The following is a 26048-nucleotide window of genomic DNA, read 5'->3' as shown; positions in this document are numbered from 1 at the left end:
AAGAGGCCATTCTTGAGATTCAGTTGGAGCTGCGCATTCTTCAGACACGTGAGGACATGTTTCAGGCGTACAAGATGTGTTGCGAAATTGGGTGCAAAGACGACGATATCATCGAGGTAGCAGAGGCATATGTTTTATTTCAAACCCCGCAGAACGAAGTCCATCATGCGCTTGAATGTGGCCGGCGCATTGCAGAGGCCGAAGGCCATGACATTGAACTCTTATCGCCCGTCCGGCGTCACGGAGGCTGTTTTCGTACGATCGGCATCTGTTAAGGGCACCTGCCAATAACCCAACGCAAATCTAACGACGAAAAAAACTCGGCACCTTGTAAGCAATCAAGGGCGTCATCAATCCTGGGCAAAGGGTATACGTCTTTCTGAGTGATCTTATTTAGGCGTCTGTAATCAACACAGAAGTGAAATGTACCATCTTTCTTCTTTACAAGAGCGACAGGTGATGCGCACAGACTTTGGGAAGGTCGGATAACGTCGCGCTTGAGCATATCGTCAACCTGTTTGGTGATAACCTGTCGTTCCGCGGCGGAAACATGGTATGGTCGCTGTCGTACTGGCGCGTTGGAACCTGTGTCGATGCAGTGAAAAAAAACTGGGAGTTCGGCCAAGGGTAGGTTGAGTAACGTCAAAGGATTCACGGAACTGGTAGAGCAGCTGAAGAAGCTCAGAGCGCTCCGATCGCGATAGTCCGTCGGCGATCGATGAATCGAAAAGCTCGGAAGGTGGTAGATTGCAAGGGTTGAGGGCACTGATGGCATCGTATTCACCGGCGCAATCTGGCGGCACGGTAAAAAATTGTTCTTTATCGATAGCATGCACGTGACCAAGAGATTCGCCTTGAAATAGTTCGACGGGATACGGAAGGGGATTGATGAGGCAAAGAGCACTGTTTCCTTCAGAAGTGGAGAGGGTTGAATAAGGCAGAAGAAGGTATCTTCGACTAAGGAACAGGTTGGATGGTTCAAAGAATGCAGCTTCGTCCCTAATGCCAGCACAGACCACGGGAAGCAACACAGCTGCTGTCGGAAAAATTTCAGTGCCTTCTTTGACAACGAGTTTGTGTACGGCGGGCTGAATGTGGTTGGTTGGTTGGTCGGAAAACGAGAAGAGTTCAAGTTCCGATAATGCACAATCAATAACGGCATGGTTACGCGATAAAAAGTCCCATACGAGTATGCTGGCGTGTGAGCATGACGAAAGGACGATAAACTCAACAGTGTAGTGGTCCTTCGCAATGATCAGTTGGACTGTACAGGCGGCTACAGGCTGAACTGGGTCCCCATTCGCTGTTTGCAAGGACATCGTGTCAATTGGCGTAGTCACTTTTCGGACCTTGCAGCAAAGTTTAGCGTCTATCACGGAAACGGCAGCACCGGTTTCCACTAGAGCATATTCTCGAATGCCTTCTACAAAAACTTTGACAATATTCGATGGCAATGTCCGTGAACCTGAGCATTTCGACAGCACAGTTTTTGCCTCCTGAGCAGCGGCCGTTAGTTTCCCTCGTGTTGAGGAGCTGGCCGCCGACGCATGCATGGGTGACAGGGAGCGACGACGGGGTGAAGTTGAGCGACCAGACTCAGCACGCGGACATTCCCGTGACGGCGAGCTTGGCTGAGGATACAAATTCTGCAGACGAGAAGGAGGAAGGTCCATGAAGCTGTTCTGTGTCCCGGCGTTTGTGTATCCTGGCACGCGACGATGGCAGTATCGGGCGACATGGCCAGGACCGCCGCATGCAAAACAGATGGGTCGGTTATCGCGCGTTCTCCAAATATTGGCGACGAGGGCAGCAGCCCATGCGGCGGACGGGTGAGTTGAGGCTGTGGTAGCGATGGGAGAAACCCAGGTGGTGCACGGCTGAGTCGGGGCTGAGGTACGCGGCAGTCCCTCGAACAGTGGGGGCTGGTGTAGCTGCTGCTGCTTTAGTGCCTCCATATAAGTAAGAGGCGCGGTGACGGGGGGCTGCTGCAAGGGCACCGGCATAGCCTCGGAGATCTGCTCCTGGACCACATGTCGGAGCATGGGAGCCAATGGTGGTGGGTGTCGCAACGGCTGTTGCTGCGAGAGCTCCTGGTGTTGAGCAAAAGGCAGTAGAGAAAGCTGCTGACCCACTTCCTCTCGCACGAAGTCTTTCATTTGTGCGAGAAGGTTTGTCTGGATCACTCAAGACATCCAGTGTGGTCACTGGTTGGATTGTCTGGAATGAGCGCCGCGTCTGAGCTCGTTGCCTTCGCAATTCATCATAGCCGTGACACAAAGTCGCTACTTCGGCCACAGTGCTAGGAGACTTCGCGAGAAGCATCTGGAAAACGTCATCGTCGACGCCCTTCATAATGTGCTGTATCTTTGCACTCTCGCTCATGGAAGCATCGATGCGCCGGCAGTAGTCGATCACATTTTCTATATATTAGGTGAAAGTTTCACCTGGCTCCTGTGCCCGTGTGCGCAGACGTTGTTCGGCGCGTAGCTTGCGTAAGGCAGGGCGACCAAAAACGGCACATATCTCCTCCTTGAAGGCAGACCAGTTCGCGAACTCCGTTTGGTGGTTCGTATACCACAGCTTGGCCACATTGCTGAAATAAACATTGACAGTGCCCAACTTAGCAGCGTCATCCCACCTGTTGGGTCCACTGACTTTCTCGTAAGACGACAGCCAGTCCTCGACATTCTGGTCTTCGGTTCCCGCAAAGATTGGGGGGTGTCGCTGGTCAACCGGGCCCGGGCAAATAGCGGCCGCGAAAGGTACTGTATGTTGGGCAGCGTCAACTTGAATGGTCGACGGCAGGGTGCGGGATTTGAGTTCCAGTGTGTAGGCGATGCGGTTACCCAGCACCATCTACCAAATGTAACGAGGTGTATTGGGCGAACCTAACGGGCAAGTGGCAGATTCGAGATATCGACAGGATGAGAAAGATGGTGGAGCTCGTGCGCCGATCTCGTGGTGCCTTACTCTGCGATGATGCCTGTCATTCCCTGGTGCTGTTATCATTTCTTCGTTATATTACTAATGCATTACTAAAAACATGAGAACACGAAAGCTAGATAACAGATGGCACTCAACTGTTTCTTCTCGATTCTCTCTTCGTGACTATAATTTTTTTAGTTATCCGAAGAGGTTTGAGAATCGCTATTGTGCAAATACAGTCACAAGTCAGCAAGTTGTGCGTTAACCAAACAAGAAATATCTACAGCATCCAACTTTAACATCGAATGTTGTCAAGTCATTGCAAAACAAAATTCAGAGGAAGCAGCAGCCTTCACAAGAGGCAGGCGTGCGCGCCTCCAAGCCGAGTCTACTGCAGTAATAGTTCGAAACGAGTGCAATATCCGTTACCAGCAAGCCTGTGCATTCCACTTTTCACATTAGTACGGGAAAGTATTATTCTGTATGAGCTAATCTAGCTCACGCTGGGCAGAGCGCGTAGTATTGCTGACCAACAGGGCAGCTTGATAGTGCAACCCACGGGAACGTTGTCATTATCATCCCCTGGATATTATTTTAGCGTGTGTGCGGGCGAGACATTTCGATACGCGTGACAATATAATGCGGCTTAGAAACTTCGCATTTGAAAGCTCTTCATAATGAAAGCGCCGACTGAAAGCTGTGGCGCGGGTGGCAAGGTTCCATTGAAAGTGCAAAATCCTGACATCTAGAGGGCGCAAATTTAGCTCAGTAGTTTTTGAGTGCTCCGGATCGACTGCGCAGATAAGTGTTTTTGCATGTTTTGAGCTTGTCTTTATAATTATAAGGCAGCGGTCGAAATCTTCGCAGCACTTATTTTATGGTACGGCTTTTTCGGGGGCCAGTCACCAGGTATTTATTAGGTAGTGTGGGTGTGTGCTTTACTTTTTTGTTGTTGTTGTTTTTTCTTTTGCCACCCCGTGGGGGAGGTGCGCGTACATTGAACACGCAAATTTTTGTAGTAGAGCTTGGACTTTCTTTTTTTTTCGTAGTGCAGGGCTCGAGTTTAGTAATTATCGAGTATAGGGACAGTTGGTGTCAGAAAGGCATGATTAAAAAGACTGTGAAGTGTTCAGAATGTGGAGTGGGTTTGAAAGTGGACCCAAGCGTAGAAGCGGATGGAGAAGAGGCTGACGCGAAGTGTAGGCAATGTGAGGTCGAGGAAAAAATGTAGAAAATGATGGTTGCCCAGAGTGAACTGCTGATGAGAATCGCCGAGCTCGAGACTGCGTTGGTGACAGAGCAAGAGAAAACGAGGGCAATGGGAGAAAGACTGAAGTCCGCCGAGGAAGTGCTAGCGAAGCTGAACAAAGAAGCGACCTACCGAGAGAACAGTAGAGAACCGGCAACCAGAACGGTGGAGAAGAAAAAGCAAGCAAGCTTGGAAAAAACAGGTTTAGCCGGTTCAACTGTCGCAAAGCCCAGCTTCAGCGAGGTAGTGGTGGGGCAGGGAGAGAACAAAGCAGCCGGCGTCACAGGTGCAAGTAGCCCCCAGGTGCAGAACGCTCCAGCGGAAAAGTCACAGCATGTGATAATCGCCGGGGACTCAAATTTAAATCGATGCACAGAAGCCATCAAAGAGAGGGTAAGAGGTGACAAGAGGGTTGCAGTAGGGGCGTTCCCAGGAAGCAAGCTGGAAGCAGTCATAAAGCAAGCGAGCGCAAAGCTAAAAACGACAGCTGATAGACGAAACGTCTTGATAACCTCAGGCGGTTTAAACGATGTCCTAAATGAAGATGCAGCAGGACTAGCAGCCACACTGGCGAAACGCGTCGATGACATGCGCGCCACTTCTCCTAAGAAGCAGGTAGTGATATGCACGATACCGGAGGTACCGGTGCGTGATAGCAACCTGCAAAGAGCGGTGGTCAACGCAAACCAAGAGATATGGCGGATGAGTCGAGAGAAAGGCTTTGAGGTGGTGGAAATAAACAGAGAGGTGCATTGGTGGGGGGGGGGGGTTTCAACGAGACAGAATTCACTCCGATGGGCGGCTAGGTCATGAGGTGGGTTGGCGACTTGCAGGACGCGCAGTAGCTTTTTTTGGGGGGCAAGCGAGCCCTTCGGGGTGCAGGATAGCTAGTAACGAGGAAAACAACCAGGGAGACTCTTCGACAGGTGGTATGGACAGATACGATTCCAAAGTGGCACCAATATCTAAGATAGGTAGAGTCCGGGGCGCAAATAGACGTAGCCACGAGCGCCGAGCCAATTCAGACATAGGGTATATTAACATGCAGGGTGGTAGGAACAGGCTGAAGTGGGAAGAGATAGAAGAACAGCTAAGGGAAGAGAGGCCGATGGTATACGGTTTTGTAGAAACACATCTCAGGGACAAGGAACAACCTCCGAACAATCCGGACTACGCGTGGGAATATTGTAATAGAACAGAAGGCAGCAGAAAGGGGGGTGGTATTGGGGCATTGATTCATAAAAGTACAGACTGGCAAAGGGTCAAGCAGGAGTGCAAGGAACATTTATGGCTTAAAGGGAAAGTGGCAGGTCAAATGACACTCCTTGATTTCGTGTACTTGTGGACGGGAGCAAAGGCCAGAGAGGAAAACCAGGCAATGGTAGAGTGTATATCAAAGGACATTCAGGAGTTAGGAATAGAGTGCGAGATAATTATACTAGGAGACATGAATGCGCACATAGAAGATATAAATGGGTATACCGACCCGACAGGCAAAATGATCATGGATATGTGTGAAAGGCTTGATTTGATCATTTGCAACAGTACCGAGAAGTGTGAAGGGCAAATAACATGGGAGGTAGGAAGGCTTCAGTCGACGATAGATTATGCACTGATGTCACATAGGATGTATGATAAGCTCAGGGAAATGCACATAGATGAAGGTGGCTACAGAAGTCTGGGTAGCGATCACAAACGTATCAAGCTAAGTTCTGAAATAGCTGTGAAAGTGGGAAGGAGACAAGATGAGCAACTACAGGACAATTTTTATCCAGAAAGGCAAATTGAAATAGCCACTAAACAAATTGAGAAAGTAATCACGGAGGACAATAAGACAGTGTGGACATACACGAATCTAATTAGACTCTTTGAGCTAGAGCTTGCTAAGACGCATGACAAGTCACCCCGGAAAAGAAGACACAAACCCAAAAGTTGGTGGGATTAGGAAGTTAAGAGAGCCATAGCAAAACGTCAGGAAGCCTCTAGGGAACACAGACATGCTAAGCAGCGGGGTGAACCGACAGATGATGTGGAAAGAAAATGGGCAACCTTTCTAAGCTGTAGAAGGGATGCATTCCTTCTGATCAATGAAAAAATTATAAGGAAGGGAGCTCAGTGGTTGGCAGAAGTACATAAAAAAGATAGAAAGGCAGCTGCGAAATTTTGGAACCATCTAAGCTCCCTAAGAAATGAGACGAGCCTAGAGCAGAGCTTTATGACTACAGCCCAAGGTGCTAGGCTAGAAGGGGACGAAGCTATTGAATATATAAGAACAAGGGTGACTAAAAAAGTTCAACAAAGAAGTACTTTATGCACCAAAATAGACAAGGACGAATCAAAGGGCGCAATGGCTCCATTTTCACAACAAGAGTGGGAAAGGGCTGAAAAAAGGGTTCCTAGTAGTACATCAACAGGCCCAGATGGCATTCCAATTAGGCTGATAAAGACATTAGGTCCGAAGTCTAAGCAGGCTTTGAGAGAGGCAGTGAGTACAATAATAATCGATGGTGAAATTCCCGATGGATGGAAACTTAGCAGGATGAGCATGATCTATAAAGGAAAGAGGACAAAGCTGAAATAAACAACTACCGTCCTATAACAGTGACATCAGTGGTCTACAGGCTGGCGATGCAGATTATAAAGGAAAGACTGCAGGCGTGGATAGAGGATGAGAGGGTGCTGGGGGAACTGCAGAATGGGTTTCGGAAACACAGGAGGTTGGAAGACAATCTGTTCTCACTGACGCAGTGCATCGAAATAGCAGAAGAAGAACACAGGCCCCTGTGGCTAGCATTTTTGGATATCAAGGAAGCGTACGATAGCGTGGTTCAAGAGGAATTGTGGGGAATACTGGACACACTAGGCGTGGAACATGTAGTCACTATTCTTTTAAAGGGTGTCTATAAAGGTAACAAGGTAGTTATAAAGTGGGAAAAACAGGTATCCAAGCCTGCAGAGGTAAAACGGGGGCTTAGGCAGGGGTGCCCCCTGTCATCCTTATTATTCATGATGTACCTACAAGGATTAGAGGCAAAATTAGAGGGAAGTGGACTGGGCTTCAACCTCTCTTTAGTCAAACAAGGAAAACGTATTGATCAGGCACTACCAGCATTAATGTACGCAGATGATATAGTGCTAATGGCCAACAACAAGGAAGATTTGCAGAGATTGATGGACATCTGCGGTAATGAGGGAGATAGGTTAGATTTTAGATTCAGTAGGGAAAAATCAGCAAACATGATTTTCAATGACAACGAAGGTAGTGAGCTTAGAATACAGGAGGTCACGCTATGGATAACAGATAAATACAAATATCTGGGCGTATGGATAAGCAATGGGACTGAGTATCTGAGGGAACGCGAAATATACGCGACGACTAAAGGTTACAGGAATGTAGCAGTCATGAAAAATAGGGCACTGTGGAATTACAATAAGTATGATGTTGTTAGAGGAATATGGAAAGGGGTCATGGTTCCTGGGCTGACGTTCGGCAATTCTGTCTTGTGCATGAGATCAGAAGTTCAAGCAAGATTAGAAATTAAGCAACGTGGAATAGGTAGGCTTGCTTTAGGAGCTCACGGGAATACACCAAATCAGGGAGTACAAGGTGATATGGGATGGACATCATTTGAGGGCAGGGAAGCTAGCAGCAAGATAAAATTTGAGAAGCGATTGAGAAAAATGGGGGAAGGGCGTTGGGCTAAGAAGGTTTTCAGCTACTTGTACATGAAGAATGTCGATACAAAATGGAGGAAGCGAACCAGGAAGTTGACTGGTAAATACTTAGAAAACAGCAGGTGGCCAAACAAAAAAGAACTATCGGTTAAGAAGAAAGTGAAGGAAACTGAGACTGACATGTGGAGAATGGGCATGATTAAGAGGTCCGCACTAGAGATCTACCGAACTTTCAAGCAGGAATTTGCAAAGGAAAGGATCTATGATAATACTCGGGGTAGTTCTCTACTGTTTGAGGCCAGGACGGGAGTAGTACGAACCAAGACATATCGGGCCAAATACGAAGGGGTAGACACAGTATGCAGTGCGTGTGGAGAGGAAGAAGAAACTGCCGAACACTTGATAATGTTCTGCAAAGGGCTTCACCCTATAGTTCAGGATAATGGCGCAGAGTTTTTCAAAGCACTGGGGTTTAGGGACCGGGAGGACAAAATAAACTTTAAGCGGGTAGACTTAACTAGAAGGAGGTTATCTGATTGGTGGCTAAAGTCAAGGCACGAGTGAAAATTAAACTCTTCACTGCAAAGTACGAATCCTCAAACTCAGTTTTTAAGGAAAAAAATATATAGTTTTTGGTTCATTAGGTATTACGGCTTGGTGGCGCTAGCCACCGACCGATCTAAAGGGTACAGCCTTATCCATTCATCCATCCAGTTACCTAAAATTTTGGGTGCCAGTCGTAGGCTTAAATAATGGGGCGTCAAGTGTTAGTTGCTTTCATATTCATTCTGTCCCTAGGCGGACATTCTCACATTAATTACAGAGGCATGGTCAGACTGAACCTAATAGCTTTTGTGAAAGCGAGCCTTGCGAAAAACACAGTTCTGTGAGAGAGACGTTGACATGTTGTAGTAGAAATTCTTTTGCCTTACAACAATAAAACATTAGGCGAATAAATTAGTGGTCATTTCACTTGTCTCCGAGGCCACAGCATGGATGCTATACAGGTGGCGTGATGGTGTTACCCTTTTATTGCGATAGCATTTTTATGGACACTCTCGACTGATCTATGCCATGATGGTTGCCGTCACCGTTATGTCCCGGTTATGTATCGGCGTGTTTATACAAAAGCCACAAAGACGTATATGCAAAATTTGCAAAGCACCTGACTGGTTATTATAATCAGGGTCTCCTCCACCCGCAGCCCGCTGAGCTAGACAACACAGCTATGCCCCCGCTTGTGCCGGCGTTATAAGGGTGGCCTAGTTTTCAGTTATAATTTCCCGCTAGTAGTACGAAGACACCAAGGAGGAGCTTCATCACGTGTTACATCACAGAACGCTTCCACATTTTCTTTCAATTTCGAATTCGGACCGCCTTGTGGACCAATTCAGGATTGCACCAATTTGCATTGCGTCAGACGACACTATGTGGCAGTAGAAGCAAAGGGTTTTTCCGCGTTCTGCAGATTGAACGATAAGACCTCATATGGATGCGAAGCAGTGGGGAGACGGTTCGCTTGAGCGTGCGATCGTGTAGTATATTGAGAGCTTATGCTGTCACTAACTCTAACATTGGCGGTGGCGTTTACGCTGGCGCTTATCGTGGCAATGCCAATGAGAGGAGGAAGCGCGCGCACTGTCTCATTTTAAACCACGCAACTACCATGCCAACCCCAACGAGGTATGCAAGTGTCTTACCACCCACCGTTCGTACCGCTGCGTAGAGTAGATGATTCCTAGAAGATAAAGTGGGGGGAGTGTAATAGAGAAGAGAGAAAGGGGACGCGCATAAGCAGTAGGGGTGCGGACGCTGCCAGAGTGAAGCACGGAAGGACATGCCACCCCCCCCCCATAAAATGCTTTAGATCTCAAATAAATATGAATCAACGTCTACTTGTGCATTGTGTTCACTTGCAGCGTGCCACTCAAACAAAAAGACGTAACAACAGTGACAGTTGTTAGTGCATCCTTGTCCTGTGTATGCCCTTACAGGGTTTTTGAGCGTCCATCTTTCCGCTGCAGTGGTGTGCTACAGGTATGTGCTTGTCGATATACGTGTAAAATTCTCCCTTCTTGCCATCACACTCATAGCCCCGCCTTAGTGGCAAAACTATCGATTTACTGTTAGGCCGAATGTAGGGTGTTTTTTGTAAGCACGCATGAGACATGACGACTAAGCTAAGAGAAAGGTGGGCACTATTTTCAGGAGACAGGTGCCAACTGTTGCATTATGTTGAGACAATCGGTGCTTTCCTATAAAAAATGAGCTGTTGAAACGCGCTTCTGACACTGAAAGCGACAAGGAAGTTAAATATAAACTGCGGGATGAGCACTTGCCATATTATTTGAGCATCTGTATGCTGACACATGCCTGATTAATTAACCCTTTATTCGTACTGCTGATACACAGAAGTACGCCATGTGCATATTATGGTGACGAGAATATCTTACAAACTGCACCGTGCTGATTTTAGGTCGTGTTTCTGCAAATAAATTATGAATGATAACTTAACTGAAACAATACTGTGTCGCCATGGCAAAACAGTAATTTCGCAGTGCTTACAGTGCACCGTGCTGATGTTAGGTCATGTTTCCGCAAATAAATTATGAATTATGACTTCACTGAAAAAAGACTCGCGTCGCCTTGCCAACACAGTAATTTTGCAGTGGTTGATTTAGTTTTTAGCGTAGTCGGCCACTTCAGCGGATTCATGACTTAAATGTACTCAAATGTTTTATGTACGAGTGGATAGTCTTTAAAACGTAGTACTGGTTTTCTAGTATTTATATCAAGATTTCCCTATTTTTTTCCGACTACTACTGCTGTAATTGGGTTCCTGGCCAGGGCAGTGGTCTAACTGGAAAGCCAAACTTAAACTGTGAATAAAGTATTGTTCAAGAGGCTCAACTAGTCATTGTTAAAGCAAGCTTTGTGAAACAGCAACAAAATTCAAAGCCAACATGACAAATAAACGCAGAGAGTAATAAAGAGGCGAAGCCTGTGATTGGTTCAAGTCGTTTTCGCAAGAATATAAGAGCTTGCAAATGTTATCATGATCTGGCTTCTATTTCAGAAAACAGAAACAAATGAAGATCTTTCACAGATTCAGTTTATTGTTTTGGGGCTTATTTGTATATCTCCTCACGTTGGAATGCACTTCGGCAGTTTCCCTAAGACGCCGCAGGGGGTGTACGTATTATCGTTTTTTTTTGTGTGTGTGTACTAGCAAAGCTCACATTGCATGTAACATACGCAATATTATTGGAACTTCTCATTGTATTTTATTATGTCGCATTATCAATGAGAACTAACACGCAATATAGCAAAGTAAAGTATATAAGGAATGCTAGTGGAAGTAACTGTAATGTAATGTGCATGGTAAAAATGAATGGTCCTGAGCCATATGTCTACTAAAAATTGAACCCTTTAAACCAATTAACATTTTTCTACATTCTAAGCGAGGAGCTCATTTTAGGTGACTTGATGCCTTGTGGTAGGATACAAGAAATTCTTGATCAGCTGCCAGCTTTCAATAGGATTGTGTGCTACCTCACACAAAGAGGCAAAAAAAAGTAATCCATATTAAAAGTAGTGGCTACTGGAGGCACTGGTTTACGCTTCCACTTTAAGTACACACATATTCTTCATAATATAAACGAGACGATGACCGCCACCGTAGCTGACAGGTGCAGCATCGGGCGCGTTATTCCAAGTTCGCCAGCGTCAAGTTGTTTCTTCGTTCAACATTCTTTCTCCCCCCTTATTTTTAAATACTTCCAGTTACATCAGCTACAATTTTTCTGCAGTACTGTCTGTTCTGAATAATGTTGTGTCTCACAAAGAAAACGAGCCGTCAAAATTTACACATCCCTTCACTATATTCTCGCATAGGAATAAAAGTGATATAAACAAATTAGACCGCTAGCTATGCGATGACACGAAAGATAACGTCTTGCTGCAGGCGTCGTATTCCTTAACCACTGCCTCTTTGAGTGACAAAAATATTGTGATTACAACAGTACTACTGATGGCATGACACGTGCAAAGTTACAAGATTCAGCAAAAGTCTAGGGACTGGAACTGCTATAGGTAAGTTATACAAACCAAAACAAAACAAAACAAGAGATGCATGTAACAGTCTTTTACTATATTCATTGTTCTTACGAATACTCTATTGTCGTACTAACAAACGGTCCCTCAAGTGGCAAACCCATTCACCAAATCTTCTCACTCCACTGTTGCGAACGGGGGCTCGGGAACAAAATCACCAGCGCGAAACGAAGTAATACTGGTATCACAGCATGCAGATATATATCGTCTAGGCTATCGTTAAAGTTTTTTTAAATTCGCATACTGAAAATTTCATACAGGTCTTTTTTACAACTTTGTATTTGACAGGGCAAGATGCGACATCTGAGTTTATTTTTATGAATGCCAATGCTTGGGGTACGTATTATTTTTGTGTTGACGTCATAGGTGGTATATATAAAGCCTATCTGTATGCACTGTATTCACATTATGGGACACGACTTCTCAAATGGAAGTGTATTAGCCTGTGCTTGATAACAGATCGAGATGACATATTGTGCCGGTATATACAGGACTCTTATAGTAAATATTGCTTTGATGAGACTTCATGCAGGGATGTCATGTTTACGTTACAGAGGGCAGAAAAAACAAGTTATTTGCATTTCGAAGGCTTCAGTCATGATGCGTCATGTGAGCACTGTACAGTTGTCAGGGACATTTAGGCCATGATTGTTGCTGATGTGCTGACCAAAATGTGACGTACGGATCTGCAATATCTTCCAGCTTCAAGAGCATCAATTGCTACTACTTCTTTTGTGCTCGTACACTACAATAAGGCGCTATTCCTACCGCGAGATTACACAGAAGGTAAAGCTCTGTGCCAGTAAACGAGAAATGCTCGTCATAGCACACAATATCCGTTAGGAACATTCTAAAAAGAGGCAGGCTTTGCACTCAAAGAAGGCAAGAATAGCATTTCCATGTATTTAAAAGATAGCTTTCAAGAAAAATACTTCACATGGGACAATGTGAGTGGAAACTATGAAAAATCAACAATAAAATAACATTTCAAAAGCACAAACTTAAAAAAACCACTATTCATTATCACTCTGTCCTGAAGCAGCAAGTCAGTCGCAAGTAACTAAAAAAATAAACTAATAGATAAGGTATTGTTTATTTAGTGCCTCCACTGGTACCTTATTCAGATAAGTGTTACAACGAGAGTATTTTAGGTACATTCCAGCCACGCATTCACGCGAGGACTAAGAATAACCAAAAGAGCTACCTAAGCTGCCCTGCAAATCCTGATATAAAAAAAATCAAGTGCTGAGTGTGTATGTCTCACGCACGATTATAATCGTGATCTTCCTGGTGTGCTCTCGGCTCAGTGCTGTCCAACACGTGATCGACAGGCTACTCTCTGTTCCCCTCTGCCTTTGTGATGATAAAATGGCTGCCCTGGTCATTCCCTTCTTTGTCGCCAGCGATCTTTTCTCCTTGGAATAGCTGAGCTCATCGCCATTGTCCGCCGTGGTTTTGCACCATGCTCATCACCTTCGGCATCGGCATGTCACAAGACGGTACACTTCAACATATCAATCACTCTGTCTCGTCGGGTGTTCTCAGCTGGAATGTATTACTGACGCTTTCACTAGCCGCGATGGCCGAAAGAGCATTTCACTAACTCAGCAGCTTTCCGCCAGTCACAAATATTCAAGACAGAAGACGCAATTGTCCAAATAGTTACTGGCCGATGTTTTTACCGCCAAGTCTTCGAACAATTATTTGCTTGTTTCGTGCCGTAGAATTGCCCAATACTCCAGTGGCATTATGTGTTTGGCAATTCTGTGGATGTGCTAATGATGATCAGAGCTTCCATGTTGGTAAAACAAACGGTCTGAGTCTGGGCTCTGGTAAATCTATTCAAGGTAAACCAGCATTCCCGATTTTAATCTCGGAGGTAGTGGCTGATAGTCGCAAACGCTACGCCGCAGGACTGTACGTGGCGCAGAAACACAGTTTGGCATCATTCCACCACGCGCTCCAGATTCCGCCAACTTTTGCGGTCGATAAAAAGTACGTTTTTTGCTCCGGTCACGAAGCTTCTGTTGAGGTCAAAGACACCAACAACTCGTCACTAGATGCAGTAACCACTAGAAGACAATGAGTTTTTACTGGGCAATGCTTACCCAGCGAAGCTACAGCATACAGAGCCACCAACAAGGTCACTGTTTGCCGTCGCATCCAACCCTAACGACCACGTCAAAACACTGGACCTCCATATTTTCGTCATCAACTCCCACCACCGCCGTCAACACCACCTCTTCCACCTGCCGGGCACCGCTGCGCACCACTGAACAGCGACGCGTGGTACGCCCTTAACCATCTCATCCGCGGTGCTAACACTGTGGGGAAATTTGCCCAAGCTATTGTCACTGCCATTAACGTGATACAGAACTGCGTGGCTTTTCCGTGAACGCACACGTCCACCAACGTTGATTAATCACACAACATAGCGGACTACATCCCAGAACCTCAGTGGACACCGCGGAGACCTTCGCACTTTCGTTCACCAGGCCACTAATTCTCACTGCAACATGCTCATTACCACAACCCTACCGGGCAATGTTCAAGTAGACCGCATCCGGAAAACTGAAAACAGCAACTGAAAGAAGTGTGGCTGCTCTTCATCGCAATGCGAAAAATGTTTGGCCCACCATGAGTTCATTTGTGGGTTGCACCTGCGTATGCGAGCTAAATAACCTTTAGAACGTCACGTTTCCTACTTGTTGCTATGATTTCCTTATATTCTTTTAACCTTTCTTGTAATTCACGATTTTCTTGCATGCGTAGTTATTATAGCAATGCAATGTGACGCGCGCTTTATGTAACTAATTCGTCGTACGTATAACCACAATCACGAAGGAAGAATCTCAAAATAGGGAGATATGCCAGTTCTTCTGAATTTTTATAGTTTAAAACTGTGCACGCCTCGTGAATAATGGAGATTATTTTGAAACTAACACAGAAACGCTATCCATTTAGGTTATTTTTATGCTTCTTGCGTTGCACAAACTACTCTAGAGTGAAAAACTATTCTTAACTTTATCTGTGTACAGAGTAAATTGCTTGTAAGTTGATTTTTCAATGGCCGGGAACTAGTACACCCAAATGAAGTGCCCTGTTTTTTAGGCTTTCTTCACTCTTGTTCACCATTCCTAGTTCGGTTACGTTATTACAGAAAAATGTGATGGTAATCGATGCTTCTTTGCGCTTAAGTGCAGTTATGGCTTACTGTATTTTTTATTTGTTTCGCTTTGATTGCAACAGGTATCTGAAGTTTTTAGGTGTTAAGTAGAATAGGCAATTACTGATGTGTAATACTCAATTTATTATCTCAAAGACCCACGACACGGCCAAACAATGAGCTCACCGGCGTATCGGCATCGTGGGAGAGGTACGTATCTTCCGTGCATATAAACATAAGAAAGTGTTTTTCACTTAGTATATTTCATTCAATTCCACGATCATACATGCCAACTGCATGCCATCGACCGTCGCTAAAGGCATTTTTATGAGCTCAGTATTCCACCAAAGTTAGCTCGTAGTCAATTTCAGAAGCTAATTGCAAAATACTAACTTGTCCAGATGCCGAGAGTAACATATTCGTGAACACAAGTTTCGAGGGCCTCACTTCACAGCGTCTGTACTGAAAAGCCCTAAAAATTGAATGTACGTTTCCCTTACGCGGAACTTGCCCTTGAAAGTTCTCTACACAATGGCGACTTCAGAATTTATACAGTCCGCAATTCTCGCTATAATACTAATTGTATGACATTCGTAAGAAAACAAAAAAAACATAAATTGTCATTACCTATTCACAACATTTGATCCAAACGCTTGAATACTGGACGACACCTGGTCGCTGATAGTCCTTGTTTAGCTGTTAACTACTCTATCGTTATTTTTGATAGGGTGTGTACCTCAAACAAATGCGCATCAAGGCCAGATATTTCATTTTCATGAAGTAAGAAAGTTCCCAAAGTAATGCTTCTTTTACAATTTCATTTAGCTGGTCATATTTTATATTTTAAACAAAGTTTCGCTGATTGCTTGCGACGTGTACACTAAAATTAACGGGGAAGGGCTCTGAACTTCATAACCCTATGGCACACACGCACTGTTCATAGGATGTCCGAATAATTTTGAGCGAAGCTGAGGCACGTTGTTTATTCTTTTATCTAGTTTATTTATTTATTGAAGTGTCCGGAGGGCATTATATAGGGGTGGGGGGAACTAATCACGAATAAAATACAACCACATTTCAGGAATACAGCAATTGAAAAGGAAAACTAGAAATATAATGCAGAGCCAATAACATTTCACAAATGAACACAATCAAAGATCAGTATAAAATACGATTAAGTGATCTATTGAAAAGTGTTATCACGCTCGAGAAAAGAGTGGAGCGCTAATTGAAAATACTGAAGTTTGTTGATAGTGGCATTGCTAGATGACAGTGAATTCCATTAAACAGTTGATAGAGCAAGAGGAGAATTCCGGTATCTATCTATTTATCTATCTATCTATCTATCTATCTATCTATCTATCTATCTATCTATCTATCTATCTATCTATCTATCTATCTATCTATCTATCTATCTATCTATCTATCTATCTATCTATCTATCTGTCTATCTATCTATCTATTCGCCTATGCCTGAGTGCTCTCTTTCCCATCTTCATAAATTGCAATACACTAAAACTGGGATAGCTTTAAAATATTGTATGGCGATTATGGCTTGCTAACCACCACATGACTAGTGGGACTATGCTTGCATTTCGCCTTCAAGGGATCAAAGTGATAGCTTAACCGGGTGCCAAGCGTAGCCTTAAATTATGTTGCAATTAAACGAACGTTTTTGCGCAAAACGTTGTTGGTTTCCAACTGTCCTATGATGTCTCCTGGATGTGCAGTTCCGAGATGACCACTAAGTCATGATAGCTTCTTTTGCTGACCACCGCGTGCACTTGCGTAGCTACATATTTTGTACTGTGCACACGGCTTTAAACCAGCCGTTCACTGAGCAAGGCACATGATTGACGCCTTGTGTTATTATGGAATTCTATGACGCAATATATTGTGCGTTAAGAAAACTTTTTTCCGGACAGAAATATTTTAAACAACGTTTTTCCAAATTAGCTTAGAGCAAACGCGTGACCCTGCGAAAAACATGTTGCTCCTTACCACGCCGAAGGCGTAAGTGCGATTCTCGCCTTGTACTTTGATCTACTTCTATTTTTCTTATTTTCATATTTTTGTCCTTCTTACAGAAGATGCTCTTTTATTCACAAGGAACCATGCCCACGGCAACGCCGATGCCCACACCAAACGTTTTGAGAAACTAACTTGTTACCGCTACCACGTAAATAACGCCAAATAGATTGCTGTGCATATCATGTAACTCCTTTACTCACTCACGTGAGGCAAATACCCGCTTACGACATAGCGGGTATCCATCACAGCTTAATAGCAGCCCTAATCAACACGGTGACACTTAACATAGACATTTAAAATTTTGTTAGATCTCGCGCATTGTAATCATTGCTTATCATGATGCCTCATTGAGTGTTATGCAACGGCTGAGTCATTGTTGTAGTATAGGCACTACGTTCTTGCAGTTCATATTTAGTTCATAAAATAGCGTCGAATTCTTTATATAAATACCAAAGTGAACATAATCTTAGTTCACCACAAACAAAGGCCAACTTGGCAAAGCTTGCTCAAGCAAACAGCCAGCACGTGGTCTATCAACATTCCAATTCATGTATGCGGTGCCCTTTGCACACTAGAACGCCGCAATGCTATCTCTATTTCCTTTCACGCTTGGTCGTTGCACTACATAACATACGTATTCTATGTGGACACGGCCCCACAGACCCCGGTAACACGTCCACGATAGGAGGAATCATTGGTCATTCCTTTGCGGCAAAAATTGAGAATTTCCAACAGTAGTATTGTACCTAGTTCTTCCCTACGCATCGGTCGTCGTTACCGCTATAACAAACAAATGCGATAAAGAGTTCTGACGAGCTCCATTTGCCGTAGGTTAAGTAGTGCATTTTACGGCATGGAAAACAGGGACAAGAGCCCAGCTGTCAACTTTAATAAACTTCTGTTCAGCTTCTGGTGATCGATGGTGTGGGTAATGATGAGCTACTTCATGAATTGCCGAGGACCCTTCCACACATTCGCAGGGGAAAATGTAACGTGCAGGCATCCTCGGTCATTATGGGAGAAATAAAAACGCTGCAAGCCAGCTTGCCAATTCTGTTTTTCGCAAACCCCAGTGCCCTGTTGGCATCGTTTTGTAACTATGAACAAGTTGAATACCACATGATACAGTTGAACCCAAGTGCGTCCACATAACTTTTATACATATCGTTAGGCCCCGCCGCGGTGGTCTAGTGGCTAAGGTACTCGGCTGCTGACCAGCAAGTCACGGGTTGGAATACCGGCTGCGGCGGCTGCATTTCCGACGGAGGCGGAAATGTTGTAGACCCGTGTGCTCAGATTTGGGTGCACGTTAAAAACCACAAGTGGTCGAAATTTCCGCAGGCCTCCACTACGGCGTCTCTCATAATCATATGGTGGCTTTGGGACGTTAAACCCCACATATTGATCAATCAATGAATAGATACATATTGTTAGAATCATTTTGCAACATTTCCTTAAAAAAATTACACCGCAGCTTATTTCTTGCCGCATGCTTCGCGGAACATGAACTCGCATGGTACGCGGCATAAGAAAAGTACCTTGGTTTGGGCTAGCTGGTTAATAGTACTCACTTAGACAGGGCAGTGCAAAAACACGGGAGAAAAAAGGACAGTAGAGCTAAAGAGCGGTCTTTGTCTCAACTGTCCTTTTTTTCCCCGTGTTTTTGCGCTGCCCTTTCAGCGCGGGATTAGCCAAATTGTTTTCGTATTTTTCGTGTTACTGTTGGTAATGTAAAAAAAAAACATTTGGCTCATTATTTCTATAAAGAGGTGCACCAGCGATATCTTTTTTTCACTCAACCAGTATGACCATTTGTGATAGCACGCAGTTTGGTTTGAGCCACTTGTCGGTGTTCACGCTACTGAAGTGTAAGTGGACAGAGGAGGCGATGTGTTGTAGGCCCGTGTACTCAGACTTGGGTGCACGTTAAAGAACCCCAGGTGGTCAAAATTTCCTGAGCTCTCAACTACGGCGTCTCTCATAATCAAATCGTAGTTTTGGGACGTTAAACCTCACAAATCAATCAAATCAATCAATCAGTGGTACAGAGCAAGAACTGGTACCATATATCAAACTTAGTTGTCTTACTTTTTTGGTTAATCTTCATAGTACGTACGAGCAGTTGCCTGCCACGTTTTGACTACATTCATGTACGAACAGCGTTAGGTCAGTAAGTGCACTAAACTGATAAATTTTTTGAAAATGAATATGTTCATCTCATTTTGTTGCAGGAGCCGAGTTCGAACGTGCAGTAATACCTCAGTCACATTCATATAACCCATTTAACAGTGCGTATCTTTCTCCCATAAAACCGCTAAAAAACCAAAAACTTTTCGGGATATACTAAGGAGAACTGCAAAAAATTGCGAGGAAATAGAAAACAGCAAAGTTTATTTAGGCCATCCTGGTTCCCTTAGCGTTTTCTTGCATTTCAAGAGCAGGCAGTTTGATCAGACATCTTCATGTTATGCGTTGCTACCGTGCCTAAATGCCTTCTACAACACAACGCAGAGCGTCATCGTGCAAATAATAAAACTGCATGACGCTAGCTTTATCATGCACGTCAGTTGTAACCACTGTACCTTACACGCTGTGAATCGGCGTTCCCTAAAGCTGCCCTAATTCCTTAACGTGCCCTTTGAAACGGCGCGCACTTTAAACGTGCACTCCATTTAACACAACTCAAGGACCCAAAGTTTATGGCAATTACCTACCATATCCAGTGAGCGCACATGGTGTCTTAGGTGCGTGACCTTGTTCAAGAGCATTGTGGCTGAACAGTGCAAACAACATGAATAATGAGTGAATGAATGAATGAATGAATCATTTACATTCAAGTGAAAAAAAAGAAAAATTACACTTCGGAATGAGAGGATGAAGACATTCATGCCGGACGACGTCCCCACCCCCCTCCAAAAAAAAGGTCCTCCCACCAGAACACGGGAATACGGTCGAAGAAAACTACACAGTGCTGTGTCCGGTTCGTTCACTGCACCGTTTGTTGTGCTAATCTGCCAAACCTAGAAAACATTCAGCCTTTTGCGCCAACTGTACCGTTTCCACGTAAAGTTAGGTGTGTAATTTTTGAAAGTCTCTATTGTATTTCTGTTGTATTGTATTGTATTTCTGTTTCAAAACAAAATATGACTAATGCTTCTGCCTCTTACTATGTACTACCCGTTCATTTACACATTTAGTGAACAGATCATACCAATTTGTATAGTCTGCTAGCAACTGAAATTCACAAATAAAATAAGCTTTAGGGCAATAGGCAATTGTGGAAAAAGAAATGCTTGTGACTTCTTGGAATGAAACTCTGACGTTTAAAGACGCGTTTGTCGGTGGCAATCAAGCTATCATGCACGAAGGTTCCTAGGAGCTGAAAACAGGCAAAGTACTCAAAAAAGACTAAGCATGAGCTCAGTGCTTTCATGAACTCGTACACACTCACCTAAATTTCTGTGCAAGCAACCATCACACTGAAAACTTAATGCAGCGTAAAGCAACAAAAATAGTGTAGAAATATGCTGTTGTTATGAGTTTGTTAATAAATGTGATAAGAATTTCTGGCCTCGCGGCTTTTTATTTCATCAAGAGGTGTTAACTCTTTACTTGCTTGTGCTTAGCACCGGAACGTATATTTTCTCACGTTAATGTTTTGCCCCCTCACAACTTGAATTATTGTTGAATTGTAAATGTAACTGTCAAGATAAGGTGTCATGACAGAGGCACCCAGTTTGGTGGATGCTTTCTCATATATGTGTGCCGAAATGATGGATGTATCACATTCTACCAGAAAGAGCATGCAGCATGCCATAAGAAAGCAGTGATATATTGCGTTGCATTGAGGTCTGTCAGAATTTGAAGTTCGCAGTTCAGGCACATTTCTCTGGTTACTACATACACAGGCAATGGGTACATGTTTACTTTGCCGTAAATAACAACGCAAATAGTGCACAGCGAGTTGCGTATGTAATATTGTGGCACATGTGTAAGAAAGAAAAATAAATGTTTACTCTTGTAATACAAGGGCTCTGTTGCACCACCATAAAAAAGTAGCCTGATAAACATTCAGAGATGACACCTTGCCCGAGTCAATCTAATATATTCGCATAAATTTCCAGGCATTTAATCTAAATAACCTTAACCTTCAATATTGCAACTAGACCTAGCTACTCCCCCGAACGGCCCCGTCGCGGTTGTCTATTGGCTAAGGAACTCGGCTGCTGACCCGCAGGTCGCGGGATTGAATCCCGGCTGCGGTGGCTGCATTTCCGATGGAGGCCAAAATGTTATAGGCCATTATGCCCAGATTTAGGTGCACGTTAAAGAACTCCAGGTGGTCAAATTTTCCGGAGCCCTCCGCTAAGGCGTCCCTCATAACCACATCGTCATTTTGGGACGTTAAACCACATATCAATCAATCACTCTCTCGAACAAAAATTTGTTCTGAGTCGACGTTACAATCTAGAGCCAGTCCCTTCTGCCCACAGCTAAAAGTTGTTTCCCTTCACTTCATGATATCCCTTGCATGACTGTAGTACTGCATTTCCATTTTATCTCATTCAGCACACTTATGCATGACACCATTGAAGCTCGCTGACGTGCAGCAGCTCTAATGTTCAGATTTCTATCATTTTGTATCTACACATTTTGCCTAAGCGTCACGGTGCTTGAAATTTTTATCTACTTTTCCTGGCTGTGTTGAATCTGGGGCGCACCATTTGGTCACCCCATTGTACCACGTTTGTAGACTATTAAATTAATATTAAGCTTTCTAAATGTCTTGCTGTGTATTTCACTTCCTATATTACAGGGAAAACACGCAAACGATCAGCAAGTGTTACACTGCAACAGTGGCAAGGTAGGTTGAGTGCATTTCATGCTACACTTTGATATTAACAATCTGGTAATTCGTTCAATTCATTTCATTCGTTCGAAACATGGTGGATATGACCTGCGAAGCAGCAACCCTTGGTTAGACTATTCTGGTCCACTTAAGTTTACCATGATGGCGTGAAATAAATCGTTTCTCCGAAATTGCGACGTCCTCATCGTTCATCATCATCATCCTATGCGTGACCAAAAAATTGAGAACAATGTAAATAAAATAAATAAACGATGAAAATAAACAAATTATTCCTGAAGCAGAGTAGGGACCAAACCAGGATTGTTTGGGTCCACGTCGAAATTGAGCCGGGGTCGTTTGCGTGGCAAGTGAATGTTCTATTACGCGACCACGCCTCTGCTTCTTTCTTTATTGTATGAAATTAAAACAGTGAAAAAGAACTTCCTCTGCCTAAAAATGCCGTAAAAGTAGCTTTTTGCTCCACAAACATACGCGTCCTGTATATATTCTTCCCAATGCAACATTAAATACTGCAGGTGTATTGCGTGGTGCAAACATCCATTGCCAACGGGCGCCAAAATACGTGATTATCATAATAGCTCCATGGTTGACAGCCAGAACCTCACAACAAAAGGCACACACGCTACTGCGCCTGTTGCTTTAAAGCCGCGTAGTGTGTGCAAAGCAAATTCGAAAAGGTTTCATGCACGGGGTGTACGCACTAGGAACGAGATATGGATATCACGTTCAACTCCTAAAGATGGAGCTTTATGATCTCCTGATTTTTTTTGCGATACTAAGAACGCTTGCTAAGTGATCCCTCAGTTTCTGTTGACTTTCTTATAATGCTATTTGTTGTGGTCCCGCAACCAGTATATAAATACGTGGAACGCCGAATTAATGGGCTCTTAAAATATCGACTACCATATGCTCTTTAATGTATACTTCAAAATACGTGCCAATCCAGCACTTCGCCTTTATCTAAATGTGGTTGAGATGGCATGCCACGCCGTTCTTATCACAACTCAAAGTACAATACCCACTAAACTACCATACCAGGTTGTCTTTCAACCGTAGACACTAAAAATGTAAAAAAGTACTGTTTCCAATATTTATGCCACTAGACGAAACACGTATACAATAGAAGCACGGACTGCTGGTGAGCCCAACGATAGTACAATTATTATATGCTTAGTCACCAATGAGCATATAACAGATATACAATCGACGCCGAATGAAACCCGAAGAGTGGCAAGTCTTCGTGATGGTGTAGTGCACACCGTACATTTCTCGCCATGAACAGACAGGCATATATGCGCATAGCTGCCGAACAGGTTGAGGGCGCCTGTCAATGGTGTTAACTGGACGGCGCGCACTATATCATCGCAAAGACTTTCCTCTGCGTAGGTTTCATTTGAAGCTGATACACTTGGTGGATAATTTTGTTTCTAATAATGAATGCCCACTCTTCACAGTGAAGAAATTTGCAGCATAGCACCCGTTCTCTTGTCTAGTACCTATGGTGCACAACTGCTAACCGACAGGTTAGCAGTTGAGCATCAAATCCTGGCTGCAGCAGCGGAAGGTCGACGGAGGCTACATACGAGACACACGCTCACCTGGATTTGAGTGCGTGATAAAGAACACAAATCAATTTTCACAGTCCTCCATTTAGGCTTCCCACATAATCATATCGCGGTGTACCGATGAAATGGTGCAACAGCTTAATTCTACTGCATTATCAATGTACAATCATAATCAATGCACTTCCTCATCGACCTAAGTACTTTTAATAAATTTGACAAAATCGTCATAACCGCTAATTGTCTCATGTCCTTCACACTCATTGGTTAGCTAAATGAGTTCACTCATTCAGATTCAGTCAATCCGATATGAAGCCGTAACTTTTAGTGCGTTGGGCTAATAGTACTTTGCTGAGTGTGTTCGTAGGGGAATAATTTCTCATAGACCTACGTAAGTCAAAGTGAATAATTTTTTATAGACCTACGTAAGTCAGAGTGAAGATAGTTTACGAAAATTTCAGTGGTTAGAAGGTAGAGTGATTTCTAAGTGAGAATGCATTCCTTAAATGTACGGATCAAAGCTTCGTGTTATTTTTCCTCCTATGTTTCACCTGATTACGATCGTCAACAAATATGCCACCCACACTAAGTAAAAAAAAGCAACTTGACTAATATGGCCAGAACCATCACTCATTGTATCTGCAATTGTGATTTACACATGAGACGGACGCATCTCGGCTATTGAGTCTATCTATCTACCTGTTTGTCTACAGCACTTGTCTCTACTTCAATTTGTTTTTGTTTAGGTTGGATAGCGAGAAATCATACCCTTAGCAAATGTCTCCTAAACGCCGGCAGTTTTTATTACCTATTCACTTTGAAGTACGGTGTGGTTTGAATGCATCAATATTAAAGCTTTTGGAGGCGAGCTCAGCCTTGAGAATGTGCAAGTTTCCAGGGGGCAACAATTATGTGGCTAGCGTACTATATATGGAAATAATTTTTTAACTTATCATTTTTGCACGCTTCTTTGTCTTTTAGGAACGAGGTGGTAGTGAGCGCCACAATGTCATGCCAGCAATTTGGGAAACTCACTTCAACTTGAAACATTCCTGAATAGAAGATACAGAGGACGCAACAGTTCCGAAGACGAAATCATAATATATGTCTTCCAGTTCAAGATACAAGCGTGCCACAAAATAAAATTCAAACAAACTGCAGAAATGCATGCTGGATGTTATCATTTTGCAACATATTCTAGCGGTGGGCCTTTCTACCCGAGGCAAGTTGTCAGTGCTGACCCGCAGGTGGCGGTACGTTATCCCGGCTGTGGCGGCTGTATTCTTAATTTACTAGATACGTGTGATAATCTTTTGTCTGCCTTATGTCTAAACGTTAGTTTTACTCACTGTGCCCGATGTACAGCTCACGCCAATTGAAACGCCAGCGTTTAGAGTTTAATATTAAACAGACTCTTATTTTGGTCAACTGCAGTTCGAGCACTTGAACTCGGACTAAAAATATTTTAGCACCCAGATATTCAGAGGTTTTTGTGCGTGAGAAATTGGCCACAGGAGTCATCATTCAGTGGCACAGCGTAAAACAAATCGCCGCAAGCGCAACTGTCTTGTTTTTCAGAGATGTTTAGAATCAGTGACGATCGTTTTATCAACCATCAAGCGACATCGTTGTGTGGGTATACACGTTGCGCTTGCGAAGGCAGAATAGATTATGCAGACGCCGTAACAAACCAGGAATAATTAGAACTCCATATTAGGTGATTTTAGCAGTGACGTCATCGTGGTTGTCTATTTGTTGGTATAATTTGTGCTTCGGTGTTGGTTTCACTCTAGCAGTTGGTTCAGTTTTATTGTCTGTTTGTAATTTCTAGATTCTGCTTCTTCTATGTTTCAAGCTGCAGTGGTTTCTTCAGATGAATAACTTCAGTTCTCTCATTTGACAGAACCACCAATTACAGGAATTCATTGTTGATAAGTTTGTTACTCTTAATTACTGTCCTACTATGTTTTACTTGGACATTTATTATGTTTGTGAAAACTACGCCATTGTATTGACCAAAATCACGTTTTGGAAGCTTTGGTAACATCGGCAATAATTTTGAAACACGTGGCTGAGTAAACCAATGTTCAGGCGTCATTCACAGCCACTCTTCTTTTTCTTTGCCGCACATTCTGGTTGCTTGTTTTTGAGTGGAAGGATGTTTTTCGTTGTATGGAGGAGCTGTCCGTGGCTGGTTACTTGCCATTTCTCGCAATGATGTTATCACGCGTCCCCCTTTGTGCGATAAGGACACGTGTGCCTCAAATGCTGCGCTTTAGTACGGGCAGTGGTTAACGCACATGGTGACGCAAGGCACTACGATGGATTCCAGTGCCTAAATTTGTATGACTTATGATTAAGGCTGAATATGTAGTCATTATGGGAATTCTTATAGAACGCCTAAGCGTATAAAAATAGATATATCATAATGAGCAATCATACCACTCTTGTGCGTCA

At 43.7% G+C, this 26048-nt stretch overlaps 1 protein-coding gene across 3 annotated transcripts in view; it reads left to right on the top strand.

Annotated features, from left to right (window-relative positions):
- The window catches only part of LOC119165880 (uncharacterized), a 29648-nt gene extending 4846 nt beyond the window's left edge, over positions 1-24802 (top strand). Inside the window, exons 1-7 of one of the 3 annotated variants that reach the window (XM_075870613.1) lie at positions 9769-9886; positions 10926-11041; positions 12251-12298; positions 15285-15338; positions 19391-19447; positions 21976-22023; positions 24573-24802. In XM_075870613.1, coding sequence (XP_075726728.1) covers positions 10939-11041; positions 12251-12298; positions 15285-15338; positions 19391-19447; positions 21976-22023; positions 24573-24586 — 324 coding nt within the window. In that variant the 5' untranslated portion in view covers positions 9769-9886; positions 10926-10938 and the 3' untranslated portion in view covers positions 24587-24802. Of the gene's footprint in view, positions 1-9768; positions 9887-10925; positions 11042-12250; positions 12299-15284; positions 15339-19390; positions 19448-21975; positions 22024-24572 lie in introns of those variants that run through there. The other 2 variants (XM_075870612.1, XM_075870614.1) reach the window with 2 other exon arrangements.
- Positions 24803-26048: the final 1246 nt, after the last annotated feature.

This window comes from Rhipicephalus microplus, chromosome 8 (genome assembly GCF_043290135.1).
Source record: "Rhipicephalus microplus isolate Deutch F79 chromosome 8, USDA_Rmic, whole genome shotgun sequence".
Taxonomy (NCBI): domain Eukaryota; kingdom Metazoa; phylum Arthropoda; class Arachnida; order Ixodida; family Ixodidae; genus Rhipicephalus; species Rhipicephalus microplus.
Note: the sequence above shows the minus strand (reverse complement) of the source record. Positions and strands in the feature narration are given on the sequence as shown.